Source organism: Lacerta agilis, chromosome 1 (assembly GCF_009819535.1).
Source record: "Lacerta agilis isolate rLacAgi1 chromosome 1, rLacAgi1.pri, whole genome shotgun sequence".
Classification (NCBI taxonomy): Eukaryota; Metazoa; Chordata; class Lepidosauria; order Squamata; family Lacertidae; genus Lacerta; species Lacerta agilis.
Window position 1 is genome coordinate 56,374,290 of NC_046312.1, and position 17,216 is coordinate 56,391,505.

General features: G+C 40.0%; 1 protein-coding gene across 8 annotated transcripts in view; it reads right to left on the reverse strand.

The window, feature by feature from the left end:
* PPFIA1 (PTPRF interacting protein alpha 1) overlaps window positions 1-17,216 on the reverse strand; it is a 55,023-nt gene that overhangs the window by 34,662 nt on the left and 3,145 nt on the right. For all 8 annotated transcript variants that reach the window (XM_033150373.1, XM_033150347.1, XM_033150408.1 and 5 more), the window contains exon 3: window positions 2,602-2,703. In XM_033150373.1, coding sequence (XP_033006264.1) covers window positions 2,602-2,703 — 102 coding nt within the window. The remainder of the gene's footprint in view (window positions 1-2,601; window positions 2,704-17,216) is intronic.

Genomic DNA, 17,216 nt, shown 5'->3' on the forward strand with positions numbered 1-17,216 from the left:
ATGCAATGTGTACCCCAAACCAGCAATGAAGGATGGATTGTTTATGACCACACGAGTTACAGAATTCTGCTTGTCTTAAAAATGATCTCTTTGAACTTTGATTGCCTGAAAAATTGTGTAACCCAGAAAGTTTCACAGCAAATTAAACTGAGAAAAAACCGTGTACTTTGCTAACCAAAGAAAACATGAAGACATTTTCTAAAGTTTCCTTTTTTCCTCAAGTCAGATAAATAATTTATTTATTTTTACATATATCAATGCTCTCTTGTAACCTCAGCCTTTATAGGGATTCCTTTAATAGGCAGGGAAGCTTCTCACTAAGGATAAAACTACACAATCTACCTCTACATGTCTTATATCCTCACCACTTCAAATCCACTGCAATGCTTAGCCTTTCCTAAGAACTGCCCTCCCCAGCTGCTTTCCTCCTTGCAGAGGTCCAAGATCCATGGCAAGTTAATTGCAGAAGTCTCCTTCCTATAGAAGGATAAATCACCTGCAGTGTTTTTAGCTGAGATCCAATAAGTTACTTAACTAGTGACAACAGCAAAATTTGAGCATCATTTATTCTTGTATTATGCATGTGTTTTTCACAAAGGATACAGAGTTCAGCATTATGAGAATTTAAGCTCCCATGTAAAACCGGCTAACCCATGGTCCTTCAGCTGTTGCTGGACAGCCTTCCCCAACCTGGTTTAAAGAGGCCAATTCCCTCTTATCTACAATATACTATATCCTCCCACCAACACACACACACAACACCAGTGTGGTGTAGTGGTTAAGAGCAGTAGACTCATAAACTGGGAAACCGGATTAGTATCCCCGCTCCTCCACATGCAGCTGCTGGGTGACCTTGGGCTAGTCACACTTCTTTGAAGTCTCTCAGCCCCACTCACCTCACAGAGTGTTTGTTGTGGGGGAGGAAGGGAAAGGAGAATGTTAGCCGCTTTGAGACTCCTTAGGGTAGTGATAAAGCGGGATATCAAATCCAAACTCTTCTTCTTCTTCCAGAAGTTGCAGAAGCCACTGAGAATAGCTCCCTGTTAGGCCATAAGGGTTTTTTATCCCTACTCTCTTTCAGTTTACAGATATTTACTCCTGAATACTGGGAATTTCCCCAAATAGACAGGAACTGCTACTCTGTTTTTTGATGGCTCTGCCTTGCTGCTAAATTTGTTGGTGTGGTATTGCCCAAATTTGATGAAATAAAGAATGACAAAATTGATGATTACCCAAGAGGTCAAAAGATGATCCCTAAGATCTTGAGCAGTGGTACATTTCATTCGGCTTTATAAAGGAAATCCAATGCCACTTTCAAAAACTACTTCCCAGATTCTTTACACAGTTGAATCACAAATGCTCAAATTATACTATTATTACCATACTGAAACATAAGTGGGTTACCGGTAATCCTGAATAACTAGAAAGGTTCAATGGCAAGTAATCAACTGCGGCACTGACTACCAAATATAAATTCAAACTGATTCTCAAAACTATGCCTGGAGGAGTAAAGATGATGCGATCTCCAAGAGCTACCAGCCCAAACATGCAAGCTTTTGGTTGCACTCCTGGGGATTTCCAGAACTCAGTAAAACAGTATGTTTAGCTAATAATGTTATATCCGAAGTTTACAATGGGCAATACTGGCAAGAAATCATACCTGGTGGCAATTTATGATTATGATTTCATTCTGTAACTCTTAAGTTCAGCATTCAGAAAAATGCATTTGACTGGTAAGGACAAATTCATACTTTATCATACAGGAGTCATATTTGCTGCATTAACACCAAAATTCACTGTGCAGAATATGTAGGTACAAAAGGAAGATACCCATCCCCACACATGCAGTGGGCATGCACCCATGAGCCACTCTACTACATTTCCCAGCATAAATTCATACAGTCATACCTTGGATCCCGAACGCCTTGTGAGTCGAACGTTTTGGCTCCCAAACACCGCAAAACCAGAAGTGAGTGTTCTGGTTTGCAAACATTCTTTGGAACCTGAACGTCCAACATGGCTTCCGCAGCTTCTGATTAGCTGGAGCTTCCTGCAGCCAATTGGAAGCAGCGCCTTGGTTTCCAAATGTTTTGGAAGTCAAACAGACTTCCGGAACGGATTCCATTCGACTTCCAAGGTACCACTGTACAGTACTGGGTTAGTTTGCAATACCAGGCAATAACACTGTTTGGTCATCCTTGGGCTGTTATACTTCCTCTTCCACATACATATTCACAATTCATTTGCTAACTTCCTGGTTTGCAGCATTTTTAGCTTAATATAGCTTGCATATAACATCTTACTTGTTATACGTGTTGCCCTATTAGTGCAGTATGTGGCTTATCTGATTTTGATTTGATGGTTGTATATTTATATAATTTATAATTTATTTATTTATTTATTTATTCTTTCTTTCTTTCTTTCATTCCTTCAAAGCCTTGCACATGCCAAACATACACATCACACAGAAGCACCATATTCAGAAAGGTAAGAGCATAGCTAAAGGTTCTATCCATTCACTTCCCCCTTTAATTTAAAAAGCAAAGTCAAGAGCAACATTGCATGCAATAGCAACAAAATGATATCAGATAATTAACTAACCCTTGTATTATTTCGTTCTGCTTTCAGTTCTGCAATTTCTTCTTCCCTTTCAAGGAGTTGTTCTCTGCAAACATTAAGTTCTTTAGTAAGTGCCGCAAACTCCTAGAATCGAAGCAAACAAGAATGAATTCATTATTAATACATCCAAACAAATGCATTATGTTAGGCAACAAATAAAATAAAAACAGCATTATGCTAAGGTAATCCTACTCTCACCTCTTCTACCAACTTCAACTTTTCTAGAATGGTAGAATATTAATGCTAGTAATAAAGTTAGCAAATTAGTCCTCCTGTCTCCCACCACTGAGCAAAATGAATTTCCCACCTGCTGCTAAACCATTCTGTTCCATTTAATAGCCCTGCTCAGTGCATCTTGCATTGCCATTACATTTCAGGGCAGGCCTACCCATTCAATCTCCACTGCCTGTCTGCAAAACTCAGCTATAGGTTTTCCACTTTAAAGCAGGCCGAGACTGCTAGCAAAGAAGCCATTCACCATTCACTTAACTACAACCCCCCAAACTCACTTCCAGATGGAAGCACAGTCTAGGAGCCCTTGCTAGGGAGAGAGGAAAAAAGCACCCAAAAAGAAAAAGATTAACAATTGACCTTCCTGCCCACTTCTTAGCTACACCTTCCTTGCCTTGATTTATGGTAGAGAAACATCTCCTGAGTTTTGAAGACATCTGGTGGAAGCAGAATGTGTGTTCTACCCTATGTTTGTTGTCAGGAGTCCATGTCATCAAACACCTGCCAAGGTTATTGCCTCAGCAAGCTTTCTGGTCCAGTTCTGCTCCTCCTTGCTGTTGCTGCACGGCCACCAGTCCTCTCTAAGTGAGCAAGCAGTGACAAGAGGAAGAGGAGCGATCTCCACTTCACCTTGTCCACTCTCTCATGCTAGCTATCTAGACTGGACCAGGAGAAAGAGGGTTAGTATATGAGCAACAGTAACTGAAGGCCAGAAGAAGTATCCCCACTTAGGGGATCTTGCTCAAAGATCTACCAAAACCAGAAAAGGACAAGCTCCACAGTTACAACAAAAATTGGCCGCACGGTTGTAACTCTTGCCTCCTTTTGTTATGGTCATAGTTAGGCTTGCAAAGGATGTCTTAGGAAAAATAATTTCCTAGCCCTAAGTTTGGGGGGTGGGGAGTCTAAGGATCATATTTTAGGAGAATGATGGACAAACCTAGAGACAAAGGTGTGTGTGGTCAAAGGCAAAAGTGGGTAGAGTAATGGATATGCCTCTTAACCTTTGTACAGTAAGGTATCTCCCAGTCACACAGAAGCCAGGGGTTTGTAAATACACCCACCTGCCTCAAGGAGGGTATGAAGGAAGACTGGTGAGGGTTGCGGCCCATTGAGAGTTCCAAGGGCCACATACAGGGTGGGGTGGGGTTGGAGGGTCACATTCAGCAGCTGGGCTTGAGGTTCCCACCTCTCTTTTACAATAGGGATGTATCCTATGTTGCCGTTTCAGTCGCACCATAGACACTGAAGATCAAGAAGGTGATCAGGAAAGCATTTGTGGACCTCATTCAGCTATCCTATGTAGAAAGTTTATATAACAAGGCTGATCTTTACTGCTGTACAGGTGGTGGCCTTCCATTCTAACTGACGTTATAAAGGATTTAGCTCATGCCCCTACTTCCAAGATATTTCTTGTCTATAGTCTTTCAGATTCAGCTGGACTCCCCCTTGTTCTTTTTTTTGGATAGTTCAGACATATTTTTTTCTAGAAGGCTTCTGTTTCAACTAAGTAGATAATGTTTCTATCTAATGACCATTTTATCTGCTCAGTTTGTCTCTCTTGTACATTAAATGGCTATTTTATTAAGTGTTATTGTATTCTATAGATGACCTTAACTGTGGCAAGCTGTCCTAAGTAATGAATATGCATATACATTCCATCTGTGTGAATATATGGCCTGTCACTTTAATATAGAAAACATTAACACACATTCCATATAATTTACAAATACCAATTTGGATGGCAATGCTTCTTAGACTTAGATGTAGCTTCATCAAAGTAGTAAGACCACATTATTTAACAAACATTTTATGACAGGGTTAGCAAACAGGGTGGCTTCCAAGTGTTGTTGGATTACAACTTCCATCACCCCTGATCATTGGCAGAATACTCTCCCAATAGTGATTCAGCAGGCACCTTTTGTGACAACTTTTAAATGCATGCTGAAAATTTTCTATTCTGCCAGGCCCACATAGGCAGTTTGAATACATCTTTCCACAATGGATAAGTGATGTCTGTTTCTAACTTTTTAAGATGGTTTATATTGTATAGTTTTATGGTATATAAACATTTTTTTATAAATAAAGAAAATCTAACCAAAATGCATGCCTCTCTTTAGTATGTATATGTTACAAGCAGAAAACAATGAATCATGCATTAAAAAAAACTAGAATCTAAGATTATAAAAGCCTTGTGGCTAAATTTAAAAGTCATGCACGCTTTCCCTTCTTTTTTGTGTTGCTTTATACCCTTCAGTTTGCATCTAGAATGGGAGACTTCCAGCTCATAAGCAGCCAAATTTAATCTGCACCTTCAATCTGGCATCTGCTGGGTGAAAACCCCTTCCATGAGTGCAAAGGGACTAACTAGATTATACTCCTAAAGTTTAATACACTAGCAAATTAACAACAATATACTTTGACCCTAAAGCTTCTCTAGTCACATATGAACAAGCTGTAAATGTATAACAAGAACATGGATGGAAATGCCATTCTGACAAGCATTTGAATAGCATGCAACTCAAAGCAATATTTTTTTCAATGTATTTCAAAATACATATGTTGCCAACTAGGCAACAATGCTTCTTACGATGACTAAAAACAAATTATTGTAATGTTTTCAGTAATAAACCACATCCTGTGTTGTATATTTCAAATATGCCTAGCAAGTTATATGCACATGCAAGATCATTTACAAGAGCGTTCAAATATGCATAGCCATAAGCACATGCAAGATCATTTACAATAGTAGATTTACAATAGTAGTAGATTTCCTTAGTTTAACTGGGGTGATTGTCAAGCTTCAATAGATTTTCCTTAGAAATGTTAGTGTTCTATTATGAAACTGCAGGTCCAAAATTAACTGACTGAATGAAACACATTTGAGTGTAATCTAAAATATATTTCCTCAACTTGACTGAAGTGGGGATATAATATAGGGCAGTGTTTTTCAACCTTTTTTGGGCAAAGGCACACTTGTTTCATGAAAAAATTCACGAGGCACACCACCATTAGAAAATGTTAAAAAATTTAACTCTGTGCCTATATTGACTATATATAAAGTAATTCTCTTGAATTTTTCAATTTTTCCAACGGCACACCAGGCAACATCTCGCGGCACACTAGTGTGCCGCGGAACAGTGGTTGAAAAACACTGATATAGGGTAAGTTGAGGAATGTGCAGGTAAAATTAAATTTATTTATATCTAAAGAGTGGGGCTTGTTTCTTCATCTTTCTGACTGAATTTTTTATGAGTATTTATGGCAACTACTTTAAACATTCTTCATTCTTGCTATCTTGGAAATTTGGTTTTAGGATTACGGAGTCTGTAGCACTCTGTATCTAAAGCATTACAACACTTCTGGATACAAATGTTTTTTCCAGTACAAAAGCTTGGTATACATTACTGGAAAATGACAGCACTACTTAGATGAATGAGCTTAAATTAGCTTCCCACAACTTTCTGACACCATATTGGAGACAGTCATCTGTCCAAGGGTACTTCTTGGATTTACACCAGATGCAAACAGTAGAACCATGTGTCATTCTACTGCTTGCAGATGCTTTGCATATTTTTATTCAATTAGACTTCTGACTTTATCTTTACAGATAAAAATAAGCATATCTCATGAACTATTTTAAGAACACAAGGATATCAATTACTTATTTTTAAAAATGGACTCTTTCAAAATGAACAGCAAAAAAAACATACTGTTGAACAGTTGAAATACTGTTGTGCATACAAATTAGGTAATTCCAGGAAGCATCACATAATCAAACATGCTTTCCCACAACACATTCCAGCTATAACACAGGGCAAAGTTGCTGCTAGGGTAGGATTGACACACTGGACAACTGACAGTCTATTTGATACCAGTCAAATATTATCAAATATGCCAAGAATGTCACTGTTTGGATGTCAGCTGACCTTTTGTACAGTATTTCACTGTGCTGTCCTCTGATAGCAAGAGGGAGCACAGCCTCTAGCATTCAAAGACTCAGGGGCAAACCCAGTAGCACAGCAAATCTTTTCCCACTACCTATTATAACATTACATTCAAACAAGAACACAAATAGTTATTACTACCTAGAGCAGAGGTTCCCAATTAGCTGATTTCAGAGGACCCCCTCTTTTTCAAAAGCCAAGCATCGGACCCCCTACTTTTGAAAATTTTGCTATGGTAGTTACCTCTACAAAGCAATTTTTTGAACAAAATGTGGGTAACCCCTAATAAGCAAAGGATTTTAGTTATACTAAAAATCAGACTAAGGCTGAGCGATATCTGGCTTGCAACATTGTGATATATCAACAGCTAAACATCGCAATATTCTGATATATCATGGTGTTTGAAATAGGAGATTTCAGGCGTGAGGATGAGGGAAGGAACAGCCGCAGAGATCAGACAGGTGGGGGGAGGAGAGAAAGTGGAGTCACCTCCACCACATGGTTTGAGTGGGAGGGGGTGGGGGTCCATCAAGCCGTTGTCCATGGGGCAGCCAGCGGTGGCAGCCAGCGAAGACGCACGTCCACTGTGGCTGCTGCTGCTTTCCTGCTGACTGAGAAACACTGCTTCACCTCAGTGCCAGGGGACGGTAGTGCCACAGTGCCTTGAAGTGAGGGTGATCAGCTGCCCTGGTCTCCCTCAGCGTGAGGGAAGGCAGTTCAGATCAGCGGTGCCTTGAAACCAGCTTCCCTGCTCTCCCTCGCGCAAGAAGCAATATATTGCTGTGTGTTGCTGGTTCAAAATTGTTGTCATGGTGTGATTTCAAATATATTTTGGCCAATATATTGAAAAATTGCACAAAAATGACAAAAAATTAGTTGTGGGGAAGGCAAGGGATGGGACCATGGGCCGCTAATTGGAAACCACTGACCTAGAGGATAGAGTATAAGGCTAGGAACAGGGGCACTTACCGTACATTTAAACCTTTACTCAGCCATTACTCATTCAGCAATCACATGCTCAACCTAACCTATACCATAGATTTTTTCCAACTATTAAACTAACAGGACAGTGGGAGATCCATGTCCACTACCCTGAGCCCTGTTAATGTCATAGTTTCACAGTAACAGCTATTTGGTTTTTGTAATTAACTACGGTAGCTATCTAACCAGCTGGTGATTATCTTCTTTGTTCCCATAATGTTAATCCCTTTAAAAAAAATTGTTTGACAATACAATTGTTTGTTTGTTAAACCTGTTTTAAAAACCCCAGTCAACTGATCAACAGAAAACCTCTTGTTCTATTTGATGGCCAGGAGTATCGTCTCAAAAATCCTCTCACCACTGCAAATATAAAACTATTGGAAAACTTACTAAAAAAATGCCTGTGGCAACTACATTTTTCCTTATGAATGCATTCTAGAAACAAGTATGCTTTACATATTCTAGTGGCCTACATTTGACTTTTCAGCACCAAGAGTTCTGAATTTCTCATTAAGCTTTTTCTCCACAGTTCCCCTCAGTGAAATCGAATGGTCCTGGGGCCCATGGAGAAAAGTATGCCAGGATTTCACAATAGAAACATTCACTCTCCTATAGTGTGTTTTGGTTGGCAGCTGATCTTGTAAGGCTGTATGCATTTATCTGCAGTACTTGTGAGCAGGGAACTTTCCCTAAATCACAGCTCTGTTCAATGCACACTGCAAAGTAGAATATACATATTAAATGAAATACCCAGTACTTCTATTTCAACAAGTTCTGTGTAGGAAAAAACAACAACGGCCCACCTAATTTTCAATGATTGCATTTCACTCCTAACTGACATAACTGGAATTAACTGTTCTGGGATACCTCTTCCTTCTACCCGCTGTGCCAGTTGTTTAAGATTCTTTTTTCAGATTTCACTAGAATTCTGCATTGTTGCTGAGACATCACAATTAAAAGGCAATGACCATTACATGCATATTGAAGACTAAATTATTTTGAGGTAAATGTTGCTGAACTGTAAGCTTCTTTAAACAAGAACCTTTTTTTGCTTTTTGTGGAATGCCAAGCACACACTGTTTAATACAGTAAAGCTAGCTGGCACTCTGGAATTAAACTTTCAGACATTTTGTAGATTTAACACTTGCCAAATACAAAAATAATAATTTTAAAATGCAGTGTTTAAGTGCTTGCTGGTATGTCTAGCTACTTTTGATGTAGCTCCTTGTTTCTAGCTATCCGAGGCAATGCCCACTATCAAGCACATAAAAAATTAGACATCTACAGAAGGAACAGAGCAGCTGACATGATACTTTGAGACAAAGAACAGAAAGGATTCTAGTGCTACTTCTAAAGTTTTGTTAATACAACAATTAAGTTTATTTAAACTACGTTAAACAAAACTTGCTTCTCAAAAACAACAGGCAGAAGGATGGCAACTAAAATACTTTAATGACTTACAAGCTGCTCATGAACTGTTCCAAAGTGCAAAAAATAAAGAGTCATCACTTTGAGTGAGGCAGAAGATCCAGAATTCTGCTACAGGGTTATGCAATATCAGGCATTTGTAATCAGGAGGTTGGTTAAATGTTTTATTGATGTTTTCAATGTTTGGGGACGCAGAATTAAGAATATCTTGTCCTAGCTGTTTTTTTCCACAAAAGACAGGAGCATACAACTTTGCCAGTGATAGTAGCTTTCAATGCATGATGACATTCTAAATTGGGTGCAAACCAATTAGATTTTACTGGGAAATGTGCTTTAAATATTGCAATTAGGTGTTGACACAGATAACATCTGAAAGTCTTCAAATTGCTGAAAGAACTTGGCCACCCTGTAAGTTGTAAACTCCCATCTACATTTGCAGCTTCCAAGTTCATTACTACTTAGAATGCAAATGCATTTCGTAACCTCCAACTTCATAAACAAGAATTTAGCCACCTCTTTCAAGGCAGTTCAAAATGTACTCAATTTAGCATCCCTGTATACTTGTAAGCAAGAAAATTTTCGGCACGAACAGTTCCTGAAACAAGCTGTGTAGTTATTTGGAGGTGTAAGGTTTAGACTGTGTTCATCACTATAATCATTTTTATCTCCAATATCTAATATAATGTAATACCTACAATAGCTAGAATAAATGTTGTGTTTAAACTTTTTTTCCATATTTGGCCCAGTGCTTCACAAAACTACTGATGACAGAGCCACTTCTTTCCCCCTCTCCTAGAATTAGAACACTTTACACTTGCACCCTAAGAAAATATTATGTTTTAGAGAAGGGGTGGACAACTTGCTGCTCTCCATACATGATGTTGGACTACATCCTATACCTGCCCCAGCTGGCATAGCAAATGTTGACGAATGATTAAATTGTAATTTATCAACAGCAATTCATCAACAGCTGGTAGTCCATTCATTATAGTTAAGAGCAAGAATTATACACCATCAGTGGAACTGTCCTTACACATTTCTGCATGACTCACTGTTCTGGGATTATCACCTAACTAGAAGGAGCCATGCCTAGAACAGTGACTCATGCAGAAACTTAATAGAAAGCCTCCTCTAAGTATGAGCTATTATGCTGCTTCACTACATTGGGAGGTATTGAATTGGCCAAATGCATTTAGAACCAATGTCAGGATTACATGACCTGTGGAGGCCAAATGGAAGGAGGCAAGACTAGAGCAGTCAAGTTTGCAAAGATGAAATAGGGAACTGAATCTGTCTTTGGGTTCTTTAGGCTTAAAAGAATATTTAATTTCTCATAATGCAAAAACTAGCTTCTCATAGCACACTACTGGGCCCTGGCACCAGTGGCAGACCTACATTTTGGGGGCCCTAAAGCTTGAACCAATATGGGGGTCCCTTCGAAACCAGCCACAAGGTCTGGGTAACCACTGTTACGTTCTTCAATTGAGTTGTGCCATGACACATCACCACACCTTTACAACATCTGTGCTACTGACTTTCAAACTTTGAGATTGTTGTAATATATACAACACAAAATTGAGTCATGAGACTCAATTAGGACTACTAGACCCCATTTTTTTAAGCAATGTGGACTAAAGTCACTTCAGAGCTCCCTCTGGGATTAGGGGCCCTGAAGCTTGAGCTTCATTAGTTGCATAGTAGATCCACCCCTGCCTGGCACTCTGGGAATTCCTGCTCTGCCCTCATGAACAACATCTGCATGTACCAAAAACGTAAGAAGAGATGTGCTGGATCAGGCCAAAGAGCCATTTAATCAAGCATCCTGTTTCCCCAATGGCCCATCAGATATCTAATGGGATTCCTGCAATCAGGAAATGAGTACAACAGCATTCTCTCAGACGCTGTCAAGCAACTGGGATTAAGAGGCATACAGTCTCTGATACTGGAGGTGTTGTTCAGTCGTTCAGTCGTGTCCGACTCTTCGTGACCCCATGGACCAGAGCACGCCAGGCACACCTATCCTTCACTGCCTCTCGCAGTTTGGCCAAACTCATGTTAGTAGCTTCGAGAACACTGTCCAACCATCTCATCCTCTGTCGTCCCCTTCTCCTTGTGCCCTCCATCTTTCCCAACATCAGGGTCTTTTCCAGGGAGTCTTCTCTTCTCATGAGGTGGCCAAAGTACTGGAGCCTCAACTTCAGGATCTGTCCTTCTAGTGAGCACTCAGGGCTGATTTCTTTGAGAATGGATAGGTTTGATCTTCTTGCAGTCCATGGGACTCTCAAGAGTCTCCTCCAGCACCATAATTCAAAGGCATCAATTCTTCGGCGATCAGCCTTCTTTATGGTCCAGCTCTCACTTCCGTACATTACTACTGGGAAAACCATAGCTTTAACTATACGGACCTTTGTCGGCAAGGTGATGTCTTTGCTTTTTAAGATGCTGTCTAGGTTTGTCATTGCTTTTCTCCCAAGAAGCAGGCGTCTTCTAATTTCGTGACTGCTGTCACCATCTGCAGTGATCGTGGAACCCAAAAAAGTGAAATCTCTCACTGCCTCCATTTCTTCCCCTTCTATTTGCCAGGAGGTGATGGGACCAGTGGCCATGATCTTAGTTTTTTTGATGTTGAGCTTCAGACCATATTTTGCGCTCTCCTCTTTCACCCTCATTAAAAGGTTCTTTAATTCCTCCTCACTTTCTGCCATCAAGGTAGTGTCATCAGCATATCTGAGGTTGTTGATATTTTTTCCGGCAATCTTAATTCCGGTTGGGGATTCATCCAGTCCAGCCTTTCGCATGATGAATTCTGCATATAAGTTAAATAAGCAGGGAGACAATATACAGCCTTGTCGTACTCCTTTCCCAATTTTGAACCAATCAGTTGTTCCATATCCAGTTCTAACTGTAGCTTCTTGTCCCACATAGAGATTTCTCAGGAGACAAATGAGGTGATCCGGCACTCCCATTTCTTTAAGAACTTGCCATAGTTTGTTGTGGTCGACACAGTCAAATGCTTTTGTGTAGTCAATGAAGCAGAAGTAGATGTTTTTCTGGAACTCTCTAGCTTTCTCCATAATCCAGCGCATGTTTGCAATTTGGTCTCTGGTTCCTCTGCCCCTTCGAAATCCAGCTTGCACTTCTGGGAGTTCTCGGTCCACATACTGCTTAAGCCTGCCTTGTAGAATTTTAAGCATAACCTTGCTAGCGTGTGAAATGAGTGCAATTGTGCGGTAGTTGGAGCATTCTTTGGCACTGCCCTTCTTTGGGATTGGGATGTAGACTGATCTTCTCCAATCCTCTGGCCACTGCTGAGTTTTCCAAACTTGTTGGCATATTGAGTGTAGCACCTTAACAGCATCATCTTTTAGGATTTTAAATAGTTCAGCTGGAATATCATCACTTCCACTGGCCTTGTTGTTAGCCAGGCTTTCTAAGGCCCATTTGACTTCACTCTCCAGGATGTCTGGCTCAAGGTCAGCAACCACGTTACCTGGGGTGTATGAGACCTCCATATCTTTCTGGTATAATTCCTCTGTGTATTCTTGCCACCTCTTCTTGATGTCTTCTGCTTCTGTTAGGTCCTTTCCACTTTTGTCCTTAATTGTGGTAATCTTTGTACGAAATCTTCCTTTCATATCTCCAATTTTCTTGAACAAATCTCTGGTTTTCCCCATTCTGTTATTTTCCTCTATTTCTTTGCATTGATACTGGAGGTAGTGAACAGCTATTGTGATCAGGAGCCACCAATAGTTTTCTCCTTCGTGAATTTGCCAGCATTTATTTTATAGCCACGCAAGTTGGTGGCCATTACTACATCTCATGGGGGCTTACCTGTGCAATATGTCAGGAGCGTGGAACCTTTGGCCCTCCAGACCTTGCTGAATTTAAATTCATTTCATCCCTGGTCATCAGCCATGCTTACTGGGGCTGGTGGGAGTTTAAGTTCAGCAACATATGGAGGGCCAAAGGTTCCCCACGCCTGCACTACATGAAGCACTAACTACTGGTACATACTTTTGCCTGTCCTGAATCTTTATCAGGTTCCATACTAAAAAGACCCAAATGTTGTAACTTTTCTTTGTAGGGGAGTTGCTCCAGCCTCTTAAGAATGTGGATTACTCATCAACAGTGGGAGAGGCCCACACCTGTGTGAAAAGATTCTTCCTCTTCAAGAAACAAAGCAGTGTATTCCATATCTCTTTCTAATTGTGTTATTTAACAACAGCTGTAATGCAAAAGCATACAACATGGCCATAGAGAAGTTTACAAGTTTTAGAGAGCTCAATTCATGCTGATCTGAGCCATCATGAAAGAACACAGGCAGGGACCGATTCTAGAAGCAGGGAAAACATTTGTAGGTTGTAACACATTGATACCACAGGGCAGCTTCAGCATGCTCACAGCTTAGCTGGCATGGTGTAGGCCTAAATAGAGGTATTTTGGAGTACTTGTTGATGGCTGTGGACAGAAAAGTCTTCTTTCCCATCAGAACTTGTGTAAGTAAGGGGAGAATATGCCTAAACATTAAAGGGATCTATGCCACAAAGGCTAAACGAGTTCCTACATTTAAACAGCTTACTTGCTGTGATTCAATTTTCTTTATCCAGGGTACAAAAATTCACAGCAAAGCCTAGTTGGAGAAATTCTAAATCAAACAAATCAATCAAATTATGGAAAAAACAGCTTAACTATTTAAAAAAGACTACATAGGAAGCTTACACTAAGAATTTTTTTCAGTATTTTAGAATATATTAGAGCTTCATAGCTATTTGGACAAATGTATTGCATGTTCTGCACTGTTAGAATAACATGAAGAGACACTGATACAAGGGCAGTCAAGCCTTTTAAAACATTTTAACATTCTTTTCTGCAGAGTTCATGTTATGTGTCACAAGCAAATCACTATAATTAGTCGTGTAACAGCAATTATGATCATTTCTTTTACAACAACTTAATCAGTACTGCTTGAGATTACTCATCCTGCAGGCCTATAAAGAAGTGCAACTCTCTATGCCTACAATTTAAAAAACTGTTTCACTAATTCCACAGCCTATTTTAGTAACTGCATGTCTAAAAAATAATAATTTTCTTCATTTTTCATTCACTTGTAAGCAGGTCCATGCAGGGAGGTGCAGCCAGGTACACTTGCCCCAGGCTTCCAAGGTCTAAGCCAGCCAGGAGGCCCCGTCAGGGACCATCTGCTTTTTTTGTTTGAGTTGATAACTTTATTCTAACAAGACTCCTGCCCCTGGACTCCTGCCCATGGGCCTGCTTTTAAGTACAGGTGCAGGAATATACCATGTGTTGTAGATTAAATAAATATATATTTAGTGGTGAAATGTATCATTGTAGAGCCAAATACATAAAAACTATTTAAACTAACTTTGATGCAGTAACAAAAAACAACACATACCCCCAATGACTTACCTATGTATTCAATACATATTAGATTTGCACTTAATTTTAAGAGGTGATGGGTACAGTTTTAGTTGTTGCCATTTTTATTTTTTTGGGTAGTCAGTTATTTGGCTTGTTTAGCTGTGTGTGATTATGAAAACATGTAAATACTTCTTTGGGCACTGAGCACCAAGTTAGATAAGTTGCCTCAAGTTTCCCTCGTGTCATTTTCCTCTATACTGTATATTAAAGAAACGAATAGCTGAGTATCCAAACAACATGACACATTGAGAGTCCCCTTCTTAGGTTAAAATTAGACATGTGAATTTGATTCATCCATCAACTTATTTCCTAGGCTTTAAGCAGCGTTCAAAACTCCCATTGTTCTAGGCGTTTTGCGACAAGGAATTTCATTAGCACGAGCAGTTTCTGAGCTCTGAGCACAGTACTGTGCCTAAGATTTAAGATTAAAGCTGCAGATTGGAAGGAAAGGAAGACCTTTTTCTGCCTCCCCACTTCCAGCCACTCTCTGAAGACTGGAGAAGAGACCCCCTTAAGAATATTAGGGGGGCGGGCAGGGGAAGCGTGTATTTGTTTTTGCAGTCTTCAGATAAGGAAAATGAATATAAGATTTTAGTTGCAGTTCATTCATTTTCAGCTTTGTATTCTTTTTATAAAAAGTGTGCCTAGACATTCCGTTGTTGCACCCATAACCTAGGTTTAAGGTGCTATTTAGTTCCTAGGTTTCATATCTCAGTTTCTAACACTGGTTTTAAGCATATGTTTTTATAGGAATGGGCACAAATTAGTCTGGAGAAGCACTTCCATTCCTGTCTTCAAGCATTTAAAAAACATGCTTGCCTTTAAGACTGAGGCACTGTTAGTGCGTGATTCCTTAGATTGGATGGATAGGAGGTTGCCTGCTCTTGATGGTGTTACACTCCTCTGAAGGAGGGAGGAACCAATAGGATTGCCTCTCTAAATCTTCAACTTCCATGAAGCCAGCCATATGCACATCCAAATAAGTCCAAATGCTAGAGTCTAGCAAACAATGTATCAAAATTCTCAGTGTAATGCTATTTATTTATGAAAGTTATCCCAACACTAGGGATGGGGAACCTGAGGTTGTCTATACAGTGGTACCTCTGGATGCGAACGGGATCCATTCCAGAGCCCCATTCGCATCATGAGCAGTGCGTATCTTGAAGCGCCGCATCTGCGCATGTGTGTCACGCGATTCTGCGCATGACGTCATTTCGTGCGTCTGGGCATGCGCAAACCACCGAACCCAGAAGTAACCTGTTCCGGTCCTTCTGGGTTCGGCACGTTCATAACCCACGCCAAACGCAACCCGCAGCGGCCATAACACGAGGTATGACTGTATGTTACTGGACTCCAACTCCACTTGCCCTTGCCAGCATGACCAATTGTCAGGGATGACACATAGTTGCAACCCAATATCTGGAGAGCCTCAGGTTCCCCACCACTGCTTTAGATAAAGTTGTTCTAACAATCTCTACAGCAAGCAAGAATGCCAAGTGGCTTCACCATGTTCAGACTTTGAATACAATCAAGCTCTAGGTTCAATTTTCAGTATCTAGTTAGCATCAGTGAAACTGGATTTGAGACCCTTTGTTACACTGATCTACAGGGACTATTTACTTTCTGATCTGACCCAACATAAAGAAAAACTATTTCTGTTTTCTTGCTCTTCTTGTGCTGTTTTTGAGTGCTGATTATTTTAAATTGTAATGGTGTAGAGTTTGTTCCATGTCCAGTGGAGTACCAGTGTTAGTCTCTTAAAACAAAAACAGAGTCCTGTTGCATCTTTAAGACAAATAAGTCAACAAAAACTTACGTCAGAATAAATTTCTTCATCTTTAAGGTGCCACAGCACTGTTTGTTAAACGTATTACTGTAATCTCATGCCAATTATTAGAGAGGTGTTGTCTTATACAGTGGAATCAACTTGTAGCATACTTGCCAAGAGGTTGGGTGTAGTTGGGCTACTTGCTTCTTCATTTATACATATACAAACAAAAATAAAATCCTATTGCTTTTCTTCTTTAGGCAGTCTCCAAAGTAACTTCTTAAACTGATACACCCTCCTTCTCTCCCCACCCCCCACATACCCAAACATATCCCTGTGGGAGAGAAAGCCTTAAATATTCTCTTCTAACAATTATATATAACAAATGCATTGTGTTCTCATTTAAGACTACAGCCAAAATAAGGCGCTTTTCTCTGCAGACTCTGCATTCCATTAAAGCTCAACACATATGTCAGTATTTAAGTGGCAGCTTTAAAAAACACCAAAAAATCTGAAGAGACTCGATACTGAAGCAGCACAAGGGCAACAAGTAGTTAACCAGATCCAAATCTCAGAAGTAGGTATAATGGTTCAGTTAAGAAAGGAACATAAGGAACTTTTTAATGGGAAGGGCTATAGCTCAGCAGTAGAGAAGAGAACATGCTTTGCATGCAAACGATCCCAGGTTCAATCCCCAGCATCTCCAGGTAGAAGTGAGAGAGACCCTTACCTGAAATCATGGAGAGCTATTGCCATTTCCTGCCAATCAAAGGGCCTGAGATTAGTCAATATTGGCAGAGGCT